Consider the following 20216-nt stretch of genomic DNA (forward strand, 5'->3'; position numbering starts at 1 on the left):
TTAGCGCTTTAACAACAACAACAAAAAGACGTTTTAAACCCTCGGCTAAAAGCCTGCTGCTGGTTACAAAATAGTTGCCGCCAAAGCCAGGTTTGCAGGCAAGCGGACTGTGCGAGCCCATCACAAGGAATGCTTTCCCCAGGCTGTGTTTTAGACTCTTAGCTCTGCCCCGATCCACCCCAGAGGGGATTTCGTGTCAGTGGCCCCTCGGCCCTTTATATCTTCAGTGGAACCTCTGCTTCCTCTTTGGGGACCCTGTGTTGTGCTAGGTTCTGTGGGAGGTACTGGGGATCCCTAGACACATCCGTCAAGGGGTCTGCGGTCATTCTTCCCTGTGGACATCTTCCTCCTGGCCAGCTGCTCTAGCAAGAGGCTCATCAGACTTACCAGACCAGGCTGTGCCACCTCCCAATACCAAGCCCCCATCTTAGCCCAGGCGGATCCGCCTTCTGTCTTCAGTGGCCTCCAGTCCTTAACCACAGGCACCCACCCCACACCCTCAGCTTCCAGCTCCTTTTCCTTCTGACCCAATGCCCCTCTCCCCACCGAGTTTCGAGTTCCCGCGCACCCCTTCCCTACAGGGCTCTCCCCAGCCTCACACATTACCCTCTGAGATCCCTCTGTTCCCCATCACGGATCCCACTCCGACAACCCCAGCAAGCCCCATGATATCCAGCTTTGGGACTCCTCCTCGCTCTGATCCGTACCTTTCCCTACACATCCCTGTATCCGTGTCTGTGTCCTTCCGTAGACATCCCCGTCCTCTTCAGGAACCTCCCATCCTCCCCTCCGCCCCCATGCTCCTCAAATGACTCCCCCACTCCTCTCAGAGCCCCTCCATCCCTCTCAGTGTCCATGCACCCGTGGCGGAGACCTGCAACTGCCTTACGGACCCCCCCTTCAAAGCCCTCCCATACGTGTCAGGGACCTCCATCCGCCTCGGGACCCTTCCTACCCTCTGCGTCCTCGAGCTTGCGTCAGGGGACCTGCATCTGACCCCTATTCAAAGCCCCCCCCCCTCCCGTGTCAGGGACCTGCCTTGGCCTTGGGACCCCTCCTACCCTCTGCGTCCTTGCACCCCCCCCCCCCCCGCCAGGGACCTGCATCCTCCTCGGAGCCCCTCGCACCCTCTGTGTCCCCTCCCCACCCCGTGTCAGAAACCGTCATCCACTTCGGGTCCCTTCTCCTCCTCCTCAGCGTCCCCGCACCCCCGCCAGGGACCTGCATCCTCCTCGGGACCCCTCCCACCCGCCGTGTCCTCGAGCCCCCGTCAGGGACCTCCCTCTGCCTAGAGACCCCCGTTCAGGGCTCCCTCCCTCCGGTGCCACGGGCCGGCTTCGCCCTCAGAAGCGCCAGGGCCTCGCACCCGCGCCAGGGCCCGCATCGGCTCAGGAGCCCCCAACGGTCTCGGGGTCCCCTCTCCCCCGCGCGGCCGGCCGCACCTCCTCCGCCGGCTGAGTGTTGAGCACCAGCACCAGGCAGGCCGGGTGGCAGTGCAGCCGGAGGAAGTGGTACAGGAGCCGGTCCGCGCCGAGCCCGCGGGCGCACACTACCAGCCCGTCCGCGTCCAGCAGTTCCAGCACCAGCTGCCGCTCATACTCCAGCAGTGGCGCCATAGCTGTCGGCTGAGCCGGCAGTCCCGGCTCCATGCGCGCCCTTCCGGGGCCGCGGCCGAGCCCGGCCGAAGAGAGCCGAGTCCGGGACGGGCGTGGGCCGAGCGCAGCCGAAGAGAGCCGAGCGTGAGCCGAGCGTAGGCCGAGCTCCGCCGAGGAGAGCCGAGCGCGAGCCGAGCGTGGGCCGAGCTCCGCCGAGGAGAGCCGAGCGCCAGACGAGCGTCGGTCGAAGGAAGCCGAAGAGAGCCGAGCCCGACAGGGTGAGAGCCCGCAGAGCTCAGCCCAAGAGCCGCCGAAGTCGGGAGGAGGGCGGGCCGAACGTAGCCGAAGAGGAGCCGAATGGGGCCGAAGAACCGTTCGGTCCGGAGAAGACGCTGGAGCTGCTGACAGGTGTCATCCCCAGGCCTCACGCTCCAGCCTGGGTCTGAGAGTGGGGCGGCCTGGATCAACGACTAGCGCCCAAAGCTACCCTAAAGCAAGGAGAGGAGAACTAATCCAAGCTAATCGTCAGCGTTCCAGGGCGCCCGGAACGAATAGCCCGTTTCCTACCGCGAGGTTGGAGTCTTACTTTTGCAACTGACCTCTGTGTCCCTATTAACATTTTTGGGGGGGATAACCAGAATAGTTTACCACGTTCAGGCCCTTGTTTCTCTGCAAAGGTCTTGAATACAATAAGCTATTTTTCGATTTTTAATTATTTTATTTTTTTAGAGGAATTCTCTGCTTTTTTTTTTTTTTTTTTATGTCATTCGTTTTTGATGCCGTGTTCCAAGATTCATTGTTTACTATAATACTCAGTGTCCCGTGCAATACGTGTCTTTAATTCCCATCACGGGGCCAACCCAACCCCCCACCCCTCTCCCCTCTCCAACCCTCCGTCTGTTTCTTGGAGTCCACCAGGTGTCCCCGCAGCCGCGGCGTCCTTTCTTCCACTAGAGGGACACCTTCGGAAGTTTTTGTGCTATACCAGGACCTCCTGAGAACCCAACCAGAGGCACTGTTCTGTGTGGAAATGCCCTCTCCAACCCCAACCCCAGCCTTCCTTGCTGGAAAAATGAAAATCACTTGTGATCCCACGACCTAGAAATAGCCACTGTAACATCATGAAATGTATCCCTTCAATCTTTTCTTTTATCTTTATACGTACACTCCCGCACGACACAATTCTCTTATTGATTTGAGGCTATCAATAAGGGCAGGTTTCCAAGTTTGTCGCTAACATGTGACAAACCTCTGAACATGGTATCGAGTATTCTACAAAACCCTTTTACATGGCTGATGAGCTTTCTTTCTTTCTTTCTTTCTTTTTTTAAGATTTTATCTATTTATTTGACAGACAGAGATCACAAGTACAAAGGCAGGCAGAGAGAGAGAGAGGAGGAAGCAGGCTCTCTGCTCGGCAGAGCTCTATCCCAAGACTCTGAGATCATGACCCGAGCCGAAGGCAGAGGCTTTAACCCACTGAGCCACCCCAGGCGCCCCTCTGATGAGATTTCTGTCACGAGATGTACCACACTTATTAATCTAATCCTTTATTAGTGGACATCTAGTTTGTTTCCACTCCTCCCCTCACTATAAGTAATTTTTCATTGAACATTTTAGTACATAAATTCAACCATGCCCCTAAGATACACTCCGCAGAGATAATTAGTGGGGTGAAGAGAACAAACATAAGGCTTTTCATTACATTCACAGTGCTACGTTGCCGTCTAGAAAGCCTGCACCAATTTACATTCCCATCAGCAGTATGCAAGCGGATCTGTTTCTCTACTCCGTTACTGCTTAACCAGGACTTTACTTACTTTTGTCGGATTAAAACAGCATGTAATGATTCCCGAATGCTGGTCGAATGCAAAGGTTTGTCTGCAATATTTTACATGCCGCATTTCCTAGGAAACAAGTATTAATTTCTCCAGGGAGGTTATATAACTTGGGCAAGACCATTGAGCGAGTTAGTATATTGCTCAGGATGAGGTAAGTAGGAACGTGACACACCTTTACGGTGCGTGTGCTTAAGTGACAATGAAGTTGAAACCTCATTCCCAAGCTGTGGTAGGCAGAATAATGGCTCCTCAAAGATGTCCGTGTCATAATCCCTGGGACCAGTGAATATGTTACCTTCGGTGGCAAATGGGAGTTTGCAGATGTGATTTCAAGATAGGGAGATTATCTTGGGTTATCCAGAGGCCCAGTGTAAATTACAGGGGTCCATATAACCTCCTGTTATATGACCTCCTGTTATATGACCCTCCTGAGGGTCAGAGTCAGAGAGAGAGACGTGGCAGGGGAAACAGAGGTGGGAGTGGTGTAGGAGGGACCAAGAGCCAAGGAATGCAAACCAGAAAAGGCAAGGAAATGAATTCTACCCTAAAAGCTTCAAAAATAACATGCAGCCCAGCCAACCCACTTTGGAGTTCTGAACCCCTCAAATTGGGAGATAATGAATTGGTGTCATGTTAAGCCACTAAATTCACGTTAACTAGGTACAGCAGCAATGGGAAACATATACAATTATTCACTAGTTCTATTACATTGAGCTTTAAGATGTCCCCAGTAGACCAAAACCAAACAGAAGGAAACCTAGATGGGCGTACACAGGGAAGCAATAATTTTGGAGGGTGATTGGTCAACATATACTTAATATGTAAATACTTGTATAGATACACATACACATACACATGAAGATGTATTCACTCAATAAACATTTATAGGGCACCTGTGTATATCAGGCCATGTACTAAATGCTGGAAGTTCAGCAGTGAACCAAGCAGGTGACATCTTTGCCACCAAAGAACTTGTACTCCAGCGGGAGCTTGTATATGAAGATATTTGTCAAATCATTTCGTGAACTACCATTACTTCCCAGATATTTCACCTACATGTCCAATAGTAGGAGACTAATTAAAGTGTCTTCCTGCATCTCTAATACGTGGGATATCATACAACTATTAAAAGCAGTATGTGGCAAGCTCCCAATACATGTGACTATATACCGAAAAAAGCAGTTGTAAGACATTAATATAGAGCGGCATCATCCCATTTGTCTAAAAACATGAGCAAAAGGTGGCGCCTGGGTGGCTCAGTGGGTTAAGCCGCTGCCTTCGGCTCAGGTCATGATCTTAGAGTCCTGGGATCGAGCCCCTTGTCGGGCTCTCTGCTCAGCAGGGAGCCTGCTTCCTCCTCTCTCTCTGCCTGCCTCTCTGCCTGCTTGTGATCTCTCTCTGTCAAATAAATAAATAAAATCTTTTTTTTTTTTTTTAAAGATTTTATTTATTTATTTGACAGAGAGAAATCACAGGTAAGCAGAGAGGCAGGCAGAGAGAGGAGGAAGCAGGCTTCTCGCGGAGCAGAGAGCCTGATGCGGGGCTCGATCCCAGGACCCTGGGATCATGACCTGAGCCGAAAGCAGAGGCTTTAACCCACTGAGCCACCCAGGCGCCCCAATAAATAAAATCTTTAAAAAAAAAAAAACATGAGCAAAAAAACAATATTTTCCCATGACTGCATAGGAGACCTCTGGAATTAAATCTCTTAACAAAAGGAATTGCTTCTGGGGAGTTGAAATGAGTGACTGGTATCAGAGTAAGACCTTTATATTTTATTTTATTCCCTTCTATTCTGTTGGTTTTTCTTACCATGAACTTATATTGCTTTTATAATAAAACCAAAACCAATTCCCACTTGCTGTATAAATACTTCACCAGCCCTAAAAATTATTATCTTGTGAATTCTAGATTTAATATGCATGTGGTGGGCAAAGCTTAATGCCAAAATCTGGTACCTGGGGAAGTGGACTTATAAACTCTCACAGATTCTGTCTTGACATTTTAGTTTTTCCCTGGGCAAAAGTTTCCAACTTAAGGTGATGGGATTCTTCTTTCTCTTCCTCTTTTCTTGTGTCTCTGTCATAATAATTCTGCGAATCTCCCCTAATATTTTAGACTATCCTGATCACCATAGCCCCTTCCCCTACAGGTCACTTTGTAAGTTTCAGTTTTTTGCCCATGAGGGCACAGGCCAGGAGGTTGGCCTTTGGCCTTTGAATTGGGATGGGAATGAGATTCAGCATCATTTCCCCCCTCTGAGCTGAGCTAGAACCCAGCACACCTTGGTTAACCTTTAGCTTGACTGGCCTTACAATTTCTCTTAACAACCTCAGTCTTTCTGGGGTGCCTAGGTGGCTCAGTGGGTTAAAGCCTCTGCCTTCGGCTCAGGTCATGATCCCGAGGTCCTGGGATCGAGCACCATGTCGGGCTCTCTGCTTGGCAGGGAGCCTGCTTCCTCCTCTCTCTCTGCTTACTTGTGATCTCTGTCTGTGAAATAAATAAATACAATCTAAAAAAAAAAAAAATCACCTCGGTATTTCACATACCTATGTGAAATGCCTACTAAATCCAGAAGATGGGTAAAGAGTGAATGCTTCCCAGGCCTACCTCCTATTCTAGGGCTGGAATACCTGTGAGACCCTTAGAGTTAGCTTGTGGTGGTTTAAAGTTGGAAACTGAGCTTAGGTACCTACGAGCTGTGTGACCTCAGTCAAGTTACTTAACCTCTCTCTGTGCCTGAGTTGCCTCATCTTTAAAATGGGGGTGAGAGAGGTGCTTGGGTGGTGAACTCAGTGGAGCAACCGACTCATGGTTTTGGCTCAGTCATGATCTCGGGGTTGTGAGATGGAGCCCCACTCAGGCTCCATGCTCAGCACGGAGTCTGCTTGGGATTCTCTCTCTCCCTCTCCCTCCCTCCCAAATGGCACACGCGTGTTCTCTCTGTCCCTCTCTTGCAAATAAATAAATCTTTAAAAAAACACAGGGCTGGTCATAGGACCTACCTCATGTGATTGTTAGAGAGATGAAGAATATAGCAGGACATGAATAGTCAACCAATTTTTTTTTAAGATTTTTTTTTTTTTTAAAAAGATTTTATTTATTTATTTATTTGTCAGAGAGAGAGAGAGAGAGAGGGAGAACACAAGCAGGCAGAGCGGCAGGCAGAGGCAGAGAGAGAAGCAGGCTCCTCACTGAGCAAGGAGCCTGATGTGGAACTCGATCTCAGGACCCTGGGATCATGAGCTGAGCCGAAGGCAGTGGTTTAACCAACCGAGCCACCCAGGCATCCCAAGATTTTAATTTTTTAATTTATTTGACAGAGAAAAAGAGAAAGAGAACAGCAGGGGGAGCAGCAGAAGGAGAGGGAGAAGCAGGCTCTCCCCTGAGCAGGAATCCTGATGTGATGCTCAAATCCAGGACCCTGGGATCATGACCTGAGCCGAAAGCAGATGTTTAATGGACTGAGCCACCCAGGCGCCCCAGCATTCAACCAATTTTAACTCAGAAACTTCATGACAGCTGCTTTAAAACAATCCAACTCATTCTAGGACCTGAAGCACACAGACCCGAAAGGATTAAAACCAAACATTCCCTCTTAATGCCAAGGAGTGTTTGATGCCTGAATCATCCCTATCCTCTGATAAGGGGAAAGCAGTCCGTGGTTGCTAACCTTTGGGGTCCAGGTTTTAAATGCTTTAAAGATGATTATGAAAGGAAAAGAGAATTTCAGAAGTTTTACATAGAGGGGTAAAGGGGGTTCAGGTCTAGAACTTGAAGGAAGATGGGGGTATCAGAAGTGAAGCAAGCCAGGAGGTTTCTAGGTGGGGCCCGAAGTCCTAGGACCGGCTTTCAGGGAAGGTATCCAGCCCACAGTCTGGAAAGACAGAACTGAGACAAGGGGTCCCCAGAAGCCACGTGTCACTATCTTGCTTGGCCAAGAATCCCCCATCTGGAGCCTACAGCTCCTTTCCAAGTCTGTACCCCAGGGGTGGGGTTTGCAACTCATGGTCCAGCCAAGTTGACGCATGAAATTAATCATAACGCACAGAATTGCAATACATCTGCTGTATTAAAATTTCATTAGAAAGGCAATTAGGAAGAATTAGAGGAAACAATGTCTTAAAAGGTAATGAACAAAACAACTGAGAAATGCTGAGCTGGAGTGTGCTTTTTAATGATCATATGGGTTAGGAAAACCACTTGGCTAGAAACAGGTGGGCAAGTGACCTGACCATGATAACATTACCCAAGGCATCTCTAGCATAGGTTTGCACTGTGTAAACATGACAGCTAGATTTTTCCATGGATCTGTCGTGCCCATTGCTAACCACTGTCCTGGCTCTAGCTTGCCATGTTCAGCTCTTTCCTCCCCCTATATGGAGATAGGAGTTCCCTCTACCACCGGGATCTTCCTTGGAAAAATGATGTTCACTAAGAGGATAAGGTAGGTACTATTATTTTATTTTATAAGTGTGGAGAATAAGACATAGAGAGGGTAAGTAGCCTGCCCAAGGGCCCCAACTAAGCTGGAGCAGGGAGCACAGCCTACCTGACTTCTAAACCTGTAGATAGCCCTCCTGCAACTGCCTCCTTAGATGCTGGCCACTGGCAGCCCACGAATGACATCCCGGGTCTTTTAGACTTGAACATGTGGCTCATCTGGTTCCCTTCCTTTCCAGGGATGCATATGCATCCCTTTAACCTAAACTCAGAACACTCTTGGATCAATCCCTCATGATGACAGTCGGAGCTCTGTGCCTGTTGGCTGCTATGATACTTTTAAAAAGCTGCTATGAATTCAGCAACAGTTTCAAATAGATTTGTGGATTATTAATCCCGACAGCATCTAGAAGCATTTGAAAATTTTTAGTATATGACCTTGAGCAGTCTGTTAGGATTCTGTCTGCAGGCAAGGGTTGGTAGACACAGGATGAAGTCTTTGTAGTACTTGCAGAATTTTGCTGGGGACCTGAGGTTCGTGGGAACCCACTGTTGCAGATCACTTACATTAATTCTCTGAAAATGAAGTCACCTGCGTACTAAAACTGTATCATTAGTCCACTGAGAGAAGACTTATATTTAGTTAAGTAATGATTACTCAGAGAGGCAGAGGGAATTTAATCATTAAGCTAATCTCTTCTCTTGGAAATAAGGACTTTTGATGACTGTGTAATTAAAATAAAAATATAAAAATATTTTTTACTGTTTGACAAACCATTCATCATTAACGGCAAAGGAAAAAAAAAGAAAGAATGAATCTGAGCAGGAAAACCAATTACCTGCCCCTCTTTGCAAGGACATCTGAAAATGATAGCGGTTCTTATGGATTAGGCAATTAACCTTTTGTACGGATTTACAAGGAGCCTGGAGGAGACTCTCCCTGGGGGAAGAAATACTTAAGTCAGGCAAGCTTTGTGAACTGTGTTTTCCCTTATTTTTAGAGACATTCCTTCTCTCCCACTGCATATTCCCTCTTACAATGTATTCTGAAAAGGGAGAGAGGACTAGCTATATAATTTGTGGGGCCCCGTGCAAATGAGAATTCAGGGCATCCTGTTAAAAATGTAATGGGAATTTCAAGATGGCAATAGCAGAGCATTCAACCAAGCCTGGGGCCCTTTGGGCCACAGGGTCCTGGTGATTACACAAGCCCTGACTATGGCCTTGACAAAGAGCTTTGACCTTGGGAATGACAATGTTCTAAGAACTATTCATTTATGGGGTGCCTGGGTGGTTCAGTCAGTTAATCATCTGCCTTTGGCTCAGGTCATGATCCTGAGGTCGAGGTCGCGGGATTGAGACCCACATCAGGCTCCCTGCTAGAGGGAAGTGTGCTTTTCCCTTTCCCTCTGCCCCTCCCCCACTTATGTTTATTCTCTCTCTCTCTCACTAATAAACAAATACAATCTTAAAAAAAAAAAAAAGCTGTCTTTGTCACTAGGCACTACCAACACTGTTGTAATCCACATGCCTGATTTGGAGTTAGTGTTTCTTGAAAAGAAGAGGAAGTAGGGGTGGTGATGGGGGGTGGGGGGAGGCATTTCTCTGGCACCTTGTCACAAGGAGACTTACACACAGACTTCTGGTGTTTTCTCCAAATACGGTTCTACCTAGTCTCATAGAAGCACAGTCAGGGAAAGAAACAGGTGGATGACAATAAATTTGGGCGTGGTTACTGGATCACATTGCTTGTAGTGACCAATGATCATCTTAAAAAGAAATAAACCATGTCATGTTTCTGTAAGAACTTGTCATAGGGGTGGAGCATGTATACAGAATTAAATCTACAAATTATAACTAATAGCTAGTTATCATCCCAAGCATGTATGCAAGAATATTATGATTACCAAAAAATCCTAATATTTTATTACCATCTGTTCCCCTCAAACCCTGGAGTTTCTCATTAAACACAAAGAATTGATTTTGTTAAGTGAAAAAAGCAAAGTGCAGAATGGCGTGTAAGATATTTTTGTCAATATATATTTATGCTTGAATATACAGAAAATGTGGCAGGATATATAGGAAGGTAACACTGTTGGTTTTCTTTTTTCTTTTTTTTTTTTTTTTTAAAGATTTTATTTATTTATTTGTCAGAGAGAGAGTGAGCGAGAGCGAGTACAGGCAGACAGAGTGGAAGGCAGAGTCAGAGGGAGAAGCAGGAGCCCGATGCGGGACTCGATCCCAGGACGCTGGGATCATGACCTGAGCCGAAGGCAGCTGCTTAACCAACTGAGCCACCCAGGCGTCCCTGGTTTTCTATTGGAGGAAATTAGACAGATGGGAATGAGGAAAAGAGGGAGATATCGTTCATTGTCTTATATTTGTTATTTTGGATTCCTTGGTATTAAAAATTAAATTAACAAAAATTGAATTCAATAAAAAATAAGACATCAAATATACATTGTGCTGCATTTTGGGAATAAAAGCATCAATTCATTAAATAAATGAAATTATAACCTATTAAAATATTTTTTTATACCCTGGTGTTTTCCTGACCTCTGAGGTAGCTTAATTTGGAGTTTTCTTTTTATATTTTCTTAAGAAATGCCATGAGGTGAAGGGGCCTTCTCAGTTAAAAAAAAAAAAAATAGGTTCAGGAAATTCAAAGTTGGTTCATTTCAAAAGTGGAATTTATTATTTAATGTAGATCTAATCGTTCCCTGCTTTTACCTGCACAGGGAGATACGATATACAGCAGTGACATTTAGAGTGAGGAATTATGTTTAGAAGTCAAGACAAGTGCTTGGAACGACAGAAGGAGGAAATAGTTTGATAGTTTACATATCATTTCAGTGGGAGAAATGAGGCTGTGAAATAGTTTACTCACGGGAATTACTCTTTAAGACAAATCACGAGGTTGGTTCTTTACTCAATCTGGAAAAAAGAAAGTAAATAGCATTCTTTCTTCTTGTCCCCTCCTAGGCCATTTTCAGATAAATCCTTGATTTTTCTTTTTTTTTTAAACCATGAGTTTCATCGAAGAATATGAGGTCTGTCACTGTGGTGGGCCACCCAGCTAGAGCTCTGCTGCCCACACTCCCCTTAAAATGGAAACATTAATTCTCCCATCTTCTGGAAATGTTGAGAATCAATAGCTCTCGTCCTAGCCTCTAAGACTTGTGCCACTTCTTCCTGGGGCCGGCCAGGTGTAATCGGAATGGACAATGGTTGTTGGCAGAGCCCCACATTGGCTATCGGTGTGCTTTGGTGAGGCTGGCAGACTAGTTGGCTTTACTGAGGGATCTCCATGCTTCACGTTCTCTATATATTTTCTCTTGGTCACGTTTGTTTCTTGGGAGAAGAATTCACCAGTGGGGGGGACACAAAGTCTGCCTTCCAGAGCTCTGGGACTTCGCTGGGAGGTTGCTGCAGAAGAAAGTGATTATGCCTTGCCTCTGGTTTTAGTGGAACTGATCATTTTCACTTTATATATATTTATGTATTAGAGATCACAAGTAGGCAGAGAGACAGGCAGAAAGAGAGGAGGAAGCAGGCTCCCTGCCGAGCAGAGACCCATATACGGGGCTCGATCCCAGGACCCTGAGACCATGACCTGAGCTGAAGGCAGAGGCTTTAACCCACTGAGCCACCCAGGTGCCCCTGATCATATCCACTTTAATATGCTTTTGCTGATCTAGGGTAGTTTTCATACACATCATTTCTCCTATTGAGGGGTTCTTTTCAAATCTGGAACAGACGCTGGCTTTTATCAAATATTTTTCAGCATCTATTGACATAGTCATGATTTTTTTCTTCGATCTATTGAAGAAATACATTGAATTTTAGATCTTCTAGTATTAATCCATCCTTGATGTCCACAGGTGTTTTATTTAAGTAACTAACAACACTCTGGAACGTCCATGGATGTCTGTCTATGGGACATAACCACTGTAACCAAAGAGGCTCTATTCCAAGGAGTTTCAGCCCAGTGACACCGGCAAAAGCCTGGGCTCTGCAACCAAAGAGCCATGTCTTGGAGCCCTGCTTCTACATCTTAGGAATTTCATGGCCGTAGGCAAGTCTTTGAGCCTCAGACTTTTCATTTGTAAAATGAGAGCACAGAAATGAAAGGTGAATCTTGGGAATGTTTTGAAGATGAGCTGAGTTAACATGACACATAGTCAGAGCTCAGCAAATAATAGGGGAAGGATATTTCTGAATGAGATGGATGCCTGAAAGTACAGAGAAATTTGGCAACCACAGACGTCAAAAGACAGTGTAATTTTTTGAGGGTGAGCTGCAGCTTTGAAGAACTGTACTTTATATCAAATTGTCAGCACCCTGAGAAAAGACACATTTCTGTCCCAAACTTTTTTTTTTTTTTTAAGATTTTATTTATTTGTTTGACAGACAGAGATCACAAGTAGGCAGAGAGACAGGCAGAGGTGGGGGGGAAGCAGGCTCCCCACTGAGCAGAGAACCCTATGCGAGGCTCCATCCCAGGACCCCGGGATCCTGACCTGAGCTGAAGGCAGAGGCTTTAACCCACTGAGCCACCCAGGCGCCCCCTGAACTTTTTATCCACCACACATTTTATTTCAGGCACCAGTTACATGTTAAATTATATTATTAAAATTAAATAAAGAAAATACATTTAGATGAAACTTTTTTCTCATGTCTTTCTCCAGCAAAATTCCTATGGTTCCAAAGAAAGAAGACTGTAATGGATAAGTAGAAATTGAATATTAACTTTTTGGGTGAATTTATTCTGAGTTAGCAGTAAATCCAAGGGAAGGAACTGAAGAATAAATGTATAGATTCCATTTAGTAAAATATAGATGCATTCTAGATTTTACGTATGTGTGCATATTGTATTGATTTATAGCAATATATAGATCAGTGAATTTGTGCTTTGTCAATATGTAGCATATAGAGTATGTGTGAACATAACTACAAAAACTTGATCTGATTTGTGTGCATGTACCACTTAGCATGCTTTATTATTTTTATTCTAATTGACTTGCATAAGTGCAGATTTCTACTTGATGGAATCAGTAATAGGTCAGAGAGGCTTTGTCATCTTTTCATGTCCTATTCTCAAACATAACTCCACAAATATAGATGGTGTTTACCATCTTTTTGGGATGTGAGCAATTGCTTGTTCATTTTGATGAAGGAAATAAATTACCTTTCCATAACATCAGAGCGAGTCCCTAATCTCATTAGATAACGAATTTAAAAGACTCCAAAATGATTCAAGACTAGTTAATAGCATCTTAATTATCTCACATCATTTCAGGAAAAACAAAACATCCCCCTGGGATATTCTCTGTCTTGGTGGGACTAATGACTGATGAAGGTCTAGGGACTAGGCATGTATTTGTGTAATAGATTCTTCAAAAAGAAATGCAACGGAGTCAGATGGGTTGATTGTACTCTGGCAAAGTAGCTTGTTGGAGAAGAGAGGGGAAAACTTGCATTGCAGGTAGAAGAGAGATGATACACGTTAGGGATAGAGTAGACAAAGTCTGTAATGGAACTGGTTTCCCCTATAATAGAGTAAGATTGGACAGTTTAATTCTTTGGGAGGAATTTCCTTACAGGGTAAAGAGAGGAAAGAAGTGGGAGAAAGCCTGCCCAAAACTGACTGAGGAGGGGAGTGAATCATGTTTTGACTCAAGCTCTGATAGACCCACCACCAGGACCAGACACAATGGTTTTGGCATCACTGCTCATCACCACAGATATGCAAGTACACAAGAAACCAACCGATGTATGAAAGTATAGCCAATTTCAAAAGAGTGGGATCAAACTCAACAATCTGAACAAAAATCACCTCGCAAACTAGAGGTGTTGGAGGAGATGGGAAAATACTCGAATTTTAGAATTTTTATAAATTGTATCTGAACATAATTCTTAGGAGCAATATTTGGAAACATTGCATTTGTGAGTGGTCTTATAGAGGAAAGAGGTGGAGATCAGAAGGATTGTGTGGAGAGAAAATACACAATGGATCAGCTAAAATCCGCAATGGACCCAATTGTCTATTTATGGGTTATCTACTGCAGAAAATGGAACCAGTGCCATGGAAGACATGTTTAGTAATTTCTCCCAAAACTCAAAGGAAGAGGACAAAGTCATGAACACAGACTTAAGAACTTAAGGGAAAGACAAAAGAAATGTAGAATAGAGAGAGAAGAATGAGAAAATTTTCAGAAAGAACAAACAGCATATAGAGAAGAAATAATTCAAAGGAATAATAGAGATGCCCCCCCTTTTTCTTTTAGCTGAATAAGGACTTCTATGTTAAATTTATGGTTTCCTGAGCATAGGCCACAACGAACTCATGAAAATAGACTAGCAAAGAGTATAACCCACATAGCATCAAGGCTAAGAGGGTTTTATGTTTGATTTTTTCAGAGGTGTCAGTAGAAAGGGTTTGTAGAATTACAACAGTACCATGATATGGTCAGTGACTGTAAGGAGGACCCCAATTCAAGAGGGCAGAACCATGTGCTAAAACGTTCATCTTCAAATCAAACAGACTATTTTCATGAACTGTTTGAATTTTAAGAAGAAAAAGAACATGCTGGGCATTCAGACAGAAAAAAAAAAACAAGGCTAAGATTGAGAATGCAACAGACAATCTCAGACATGATCAAGATGTATACCTTTAACATACTCTTCCTGGAAGTATTTCCCTCAGACTCCAGACAACTAACAAATGAATCAAATTACGGAAATTAAGAATACAGAATTCATGGTATAAAATGACTGCTTGCACTAAATCTAAATTAATCTTCTTCATATAGCTATAAAGCAATGAAAATATTTTTAAAAATCCTTCAAGAGAAGCATATTATGTATAAATGTATTTATCAGGCATCTCTAGAAAAATGAAACCAATAAGGTATGTGCATGTGTTTATTGTGTGTGTTTATAGATCCAAGAGAGATCCAGGAAAGCCTATGGTACAATTTCAGTCCAAAGGCTGGCAGTCTCGGGATCCTGTAGATAATGTAGATGAGGTCCAAAGGCAGTCTCCTGGAGACTTTTCTCTTACTGATGGGAAGGTCATTCTTTTTGTTCTATTTAAGGCTTCAATTGATTAGATTAGCCCCCCTGACATTATGAAAGACAATGTTTTACTCTATTGATTAAAATGTTAATCTCGTTCAAAGCCACCCTTGCAGAAACACCCACAATAATAATATTTCACCCACAATAATAATAATATTTCACCAAATATCTGGGTACCCTATGGCCTTGTGTAATTGACACATAAAGTTAACCATCACAGTAAATAAGAGTACTTTAGTGATGATAACCAAGATCAAAGATGATAAATCATATCCATTATGCTGGGAAACACTGAGAAGTGGAGTTCAGGAAAGAAATACATACAGCAGTGTGCTGGTACCAACAAGCTCTCTGCAAAACAAGCACTGTGATGCTACCAAATGTCAAGGTGGGAAGAGATGTGCACAATCATCTGTGTGAGCCTGTACAAGATGCCTCTAGCACACCCTGTCCATGCATATGTGCATAAACACTGAATTTTCACCTACTTTACTTCTCATTCATGCCTCATTTTTTATTTGCATTTGTCTGATAGATCTTCCTTTATTATTTTAAGCTTCCTTTTTGGTATATATGTTTTAATCAAAATAGAGATTTATTTTTTAAAATCTTATTTAAAATTCCTAATGATTTGACAGGGAAATATAATCCATTTATATTTATTGGCACAATCAGCATGTCTGGTCTTTTTTTTTTTTTTTAATTGAGTACTGTGAATACCGTGTACAACACAGTGATTCAACAAGTTTATACGGTATGCTATGCTCACCACAATTGTAGTTACCACCTATTACCATACAATACTATTACAATACCATTGGCTATATTTCCTATGCTATACCTTTTATTCCCATGACTTAGTCATGCCATAATTGGAAGCCTCCAACTCCCCTTCAACCATTTTGCTTATCCTCCAACCCTCTCCTTCCCTCTGGCAACCATCAGTTTGTTTTCTATATTTACAGATCTGATTCTGCTCCTTGGTCTTTTTTTTTTTTTTTCATTTGTTTTTAGATTTTAGATTTTCACATGTAAGTGAAATCATATGGTATTTGTCTTTGTATGACTATTTCACTTAGCATAATACCCTCTAGGTTCATTCCTGTTGTCACAGATGGCAATAGTTAATCCTTTTTAATGGCTGACTAATATTCCATTGTGTATATCATCACATTTAGTCTTATATCTGATATTCTGTTTTATGATTACTCCTTTTGTATTTCCATCTTTTAAAAAATTGATTTTCATTGCTTTTCCCCCCTTCTCTGTATTCTTGAGGGTTTCCCAAGTTCTTTGTACCACAATTTTCTACAATGTATTTTCTGTTTTAAACTATCTCTAATGTGGACTTTAATCATCCTGTTAGGGTTTAGATTTCCTTGAATTCTTTTAAAATTTTATTTGGGGGGCACCTGGGTGGCTCAGTGGGTTAAAGCCTCTGCCTTCGGCTCAGGTCATGATCCCAGGGTCCTGGGTTTGAGCCCTGCATTGGGATCTCTGCTCCGCGGGGAGCCTGCTTCCTTTCCTCTCTCTCTCTCTGCCTGCCTCTCTACCTACTTGTGACCTCTATCAAATAAATAAATAAAATCTTTAAAAAAATAATATTTTATTTGGTTTTTCAAAAATACATTTTTGCTTTCAATTCTTATGGCTACCTACTTGTATTTCATAGAGAACTCTTCATTTTCTTCCTATTTAGATATATTAGTTGCTATTTACCAGTAAGTATTAAAAAAAAATTTGTCCATTTCTTTTAGATCTTTGTTAAGTTCTGTATTTCCTCTGAATCTTTAGGGTAATGTTCTCCTTATGCTTTAGTACCTTTTTATAGCCTCAAATGGGAACCATAATTTTAAGGAAGCAAATCTTTGCCTCATTTATTTAACTATTCCATCTAAATATTTCTGATGGATAATAAGATGTGTGATATTTTGTGACAATGTATTATAAGTCCTAGGTTGCAGAGCACTTAAAAGAAAGTACATTCTGTGTGTTTTTTGAGGTCCTGGTACAAAAGTAGCTTTAAAACAATTCATCATCTATAGAACTTTTTATTTTCATCTACTGAGAAGAAAGTGTAGACACAAGAGGGATTGTTAGAAATTTATATAGATGGAAAATATTTGGTATAAAAATGGCCTCATTTTGTTGGTAACAGCTATTAAGTCAGAAAAATTAAGTTTTATTGGAGGTTTTCCCAATACCCAAATTAATGTTTGATATATTTAATATGAATTCATAAGATTTAGGGTTTTAATAATAATAAAAGCACTTTGGATATTTACAGATTTGTTTAGTGAAGAAATCTCCAAAAAAGCAATGCTTATTCACAGTCGTTCTGCCTCATCATGCCTTTCTCAGGAACAGTGAATTTTAAGTGCCTTAGCACCAGAAATTTATGAATATACCAATATCTATGCTCATCTTTCAGACTTAGCAAGCCCCTTGGAAAAGTGGAACAAATTCATATAAGATGTATGCGGTTTTCCAAATGTTGTTTGTTTCTAAGTGTTCCTATAGAGAAATGTGAGAGGTGCCTATTTTTACAGTCTTAGGAGGCACATACATTTTGGGCTCTGGGAGTGAGAAACACCTGCTGGTGTAAAAAGAGCCAAAGATACTCTACTTTGTCTTCAGAAGAGCTATCAATATTCCATAAGAGCACCTGTGCTGAGAATTAGTCAGTTTTTGCTCTCAGATACCCTACTGTGTGATTCTCCACAATGGTAACTCCTTCTTGTTGCCAGTGCGCAGGCAAGGCGTGCTTCCTTAATAGGCTTAGCATTAAATATCATTATTCTGTATCTGGAGGAATTTCTGCCAATGTGCACTTGGTGAATGTGACCCAGAAGTTCCTCTTCATTTGCTGCTTTGGGGTAACTCAGTACCTAAAGTGGTAGTGGGCTCTGGGGACTGAACGTGGACTTCAGTCATGTCCATCTGGACTGAGGTCCAGCCTTGCTTTCTAATGACAGTGTGGCCTTGGTAAGTCACATAGCATATCATTTATTCAGCAATTTGTCATAAGTCAGATTCTCCAGGAGTAGGCCCTGAGCTGAGGATCCCCATGAAGAACCACAAGAAGTAAGAAGGAATAAGGGACTTATTATAGGGCTGAAGACTGGGAGAACTGAGAAATTATAACCAGGAACCACTTATTTTAATTCTCTGTGGCCTTATTTATAAATTTGGAATAATGATACCTTCCTTTGAAATGTGTTCAACAGGGCAAAACGGGTGCTCAAAAAAGTAAATTTCCTTACACAGCTAAAGCAGGCTCTAGGCAAAGCCATTAACTAGGTCAATGACTCCCAGAATTTCGTTTTACAGATGGACATTATTTTGCCACGTTAGGGCATTAGATAAGCAACTACTAACTATTAGCACTATCAAGTCGTAAAAGAAATGACATTTTAAAACAAAAAAGATGTATAAAGGCCATTTATGATCGTCAATCTTAGCAATAATGAAGGATCATATTGTTAATTCAGTTTCATGACATGTTCTTTCTTTTTTCTCTTTTACACAGCTCAGTGAACAATGTCATGAGCAGGCGTTGGTACAAGGGTGTATTTTGAGAACAACTTCACGGTGTCGCACCTGAGTGTGTCTCCTTTCCATTCATCTGCATCCCTATTCCTCTCTGCTTCCTCCCCATTGGTTTGCAAGAATTCCGTTGCTTCTCCCACTCCCCCATCTTGTAAGCATCTTACTGTGATAATTACGATTTCCCATCCTTCCCCTCTTCCTAGATACAGAAAAGACTACATTTCCCAGCTTTCTGTGGCTGATAAAGCCATGTGACTAGTTCTGGCCAAAGGGTTGAAGATAGAAGGGTCATCGGACACTCCTGGATGAAAGCATTTAAGAGGCAGTGTGTGATTCTTCATGTTCTTGGAGTCAGGCATCTACTGAAGTGGAAATGCCGTGGAAGTAGCTACCACATGGAGGGTGGCTTCCCCAGAAGGCTGCCCAGACTTCGAGCTTTGCAGGAACAAGAAATAAACTCATGTAAAGCCCCTGAAATTTTGGTGTTGCTTATTACTTACTGCAGCATAACTTGGTCTGCTAACCAACCGACACCAGCACCAAGAGCCATTGGACACAAGCAAACTCACACCCAATTTTCTTAATAATTACTACACAGAATAACTATCAGTCTGGAAAGAAAGTAATACACGATTCGATTCTCAGTTTGTTTGTTTTTTTAAGCTCCAATATTTTCTTCTCTCCGATCCATACTGGGAAGCCAGGTTGAATTCTTCTGTTAATGATCTAAATTAAAATCACAGAAGCTGGCAGAAAAAAATTCAGCAATCCTTGAATCTATCTCCCTTATTACTGACCAAATTTGTTTTTAAAGCTGCTTTTCTCTGGGCATTCTCAGAGACTCTGGATATCTTCCCCCTTGCATTTTCTCCTGGGTCTTGTTATTTCTTTTAACATTCTTGTTATATAAGGTGCCAAGTAAATGCAGCATGATATATTACTTTAGGTTGTTTTCAAACAGTGCAATCAACACTCTTCTTGTTAACTTGATTCAAGCAAGCAGCCAAGACCATTTGGGTATATGTATTATTTATATTTTATATCTGTATATAAAATATATATAAAATATTTTTTACATATATAAAATTAAGTTGTTGATTACTGCTTATTTGTTCTTTAGGCATCTATGTGCATCTATTGCATTCTGGACCTTGTAAAAACAGATAGAAGGTGGCAGATGTGTGCCTGAAGCTCAGCATTCCTTGAAGTCATGGAAAGGACTTGGATTTGATTCTGAACACAGTGGCTGCGTTCTCACACCCTCATAATATAGTCTAGTGGAAAGAGAGTGTTTTTCCTACTGGTTTGGAGCAAGTTCTGGAGCCTCATCCTAATTGGACATTGAAACATTCTGGTTGGAGGAACAGAATAGTGTTGACTGGCCAGGCCTCAGTCAGGTGCTAACTCCTGAACCAATCATCTGGGGCAGGAGTCAGTAAATCACAGTGCAAGGACCGCCTGTATACTTTTGTTAATAAAGTTTTATTGGAACACAGGCAGGTCCATTCATTTAGAGTGTTGCCTATGGCTGCTTTGATGCTGTAGTGGCAGAGTTGCGTGATTGTTGCAGAGACCATAGGGCCCAGGAAGTCTAAAATGTTTATTATCTGGCTATTTACAGAAAAGTTTCCCAACCCCAAGGCCAGGGATGTATTCATTTGCTTTGGCTATCATAACAGAATCATAGACCAAGGAGAGTAAACAACAG

The 20216-nt window shown here is 42.7% G+C and overlaps 1 protein-coding gene across 2 annotated transcripts in view; it reads right to left on the bottom strand.

Moving 5' to 3' along the window:
• ERCC4 (ERCC excision repair 4, endonuclease catalytic subunit) overlaps nucleotides 1–1709 on the bottom strand; it is a 30738-nt gene extending 29029 nt beyond the window's left edge. Inside the window, exon 1 of one of the 2 annotated variants that reach the window (XR_014306604.1) lies at nucleotides 1443–1693. Coding sequence is in view for 1 of the 2 variants with exons in the window: in XM_082715012.1 (XP_082571138.1) it covers nucleotides 1443–1649 (207 nt within the window). In the remaining variant the exon portion in view is untranslated. Of the gene's footprint in view, nucleotides 1–1442 lie in introns of both variants that reach the window. The other variant, XM_082715012.1, reaches the window with a different exon arrangement.
• Between the last annotated feature and the right edge of the window lie 18507 nt (nucleotides 1710–20216).

The sequence above is a fragment of the Mustela nivalis genome (assembly GCF_964662115.1).
Source record: "Mustela nivalis genome assembly, chromosome: 19".
NCBI classification, from domain to species: Eukaryota; Metazoa; Chordata; class Mammalia; order Carnivora; family Mustelidae; genus Mustela; species Mustela nivalis.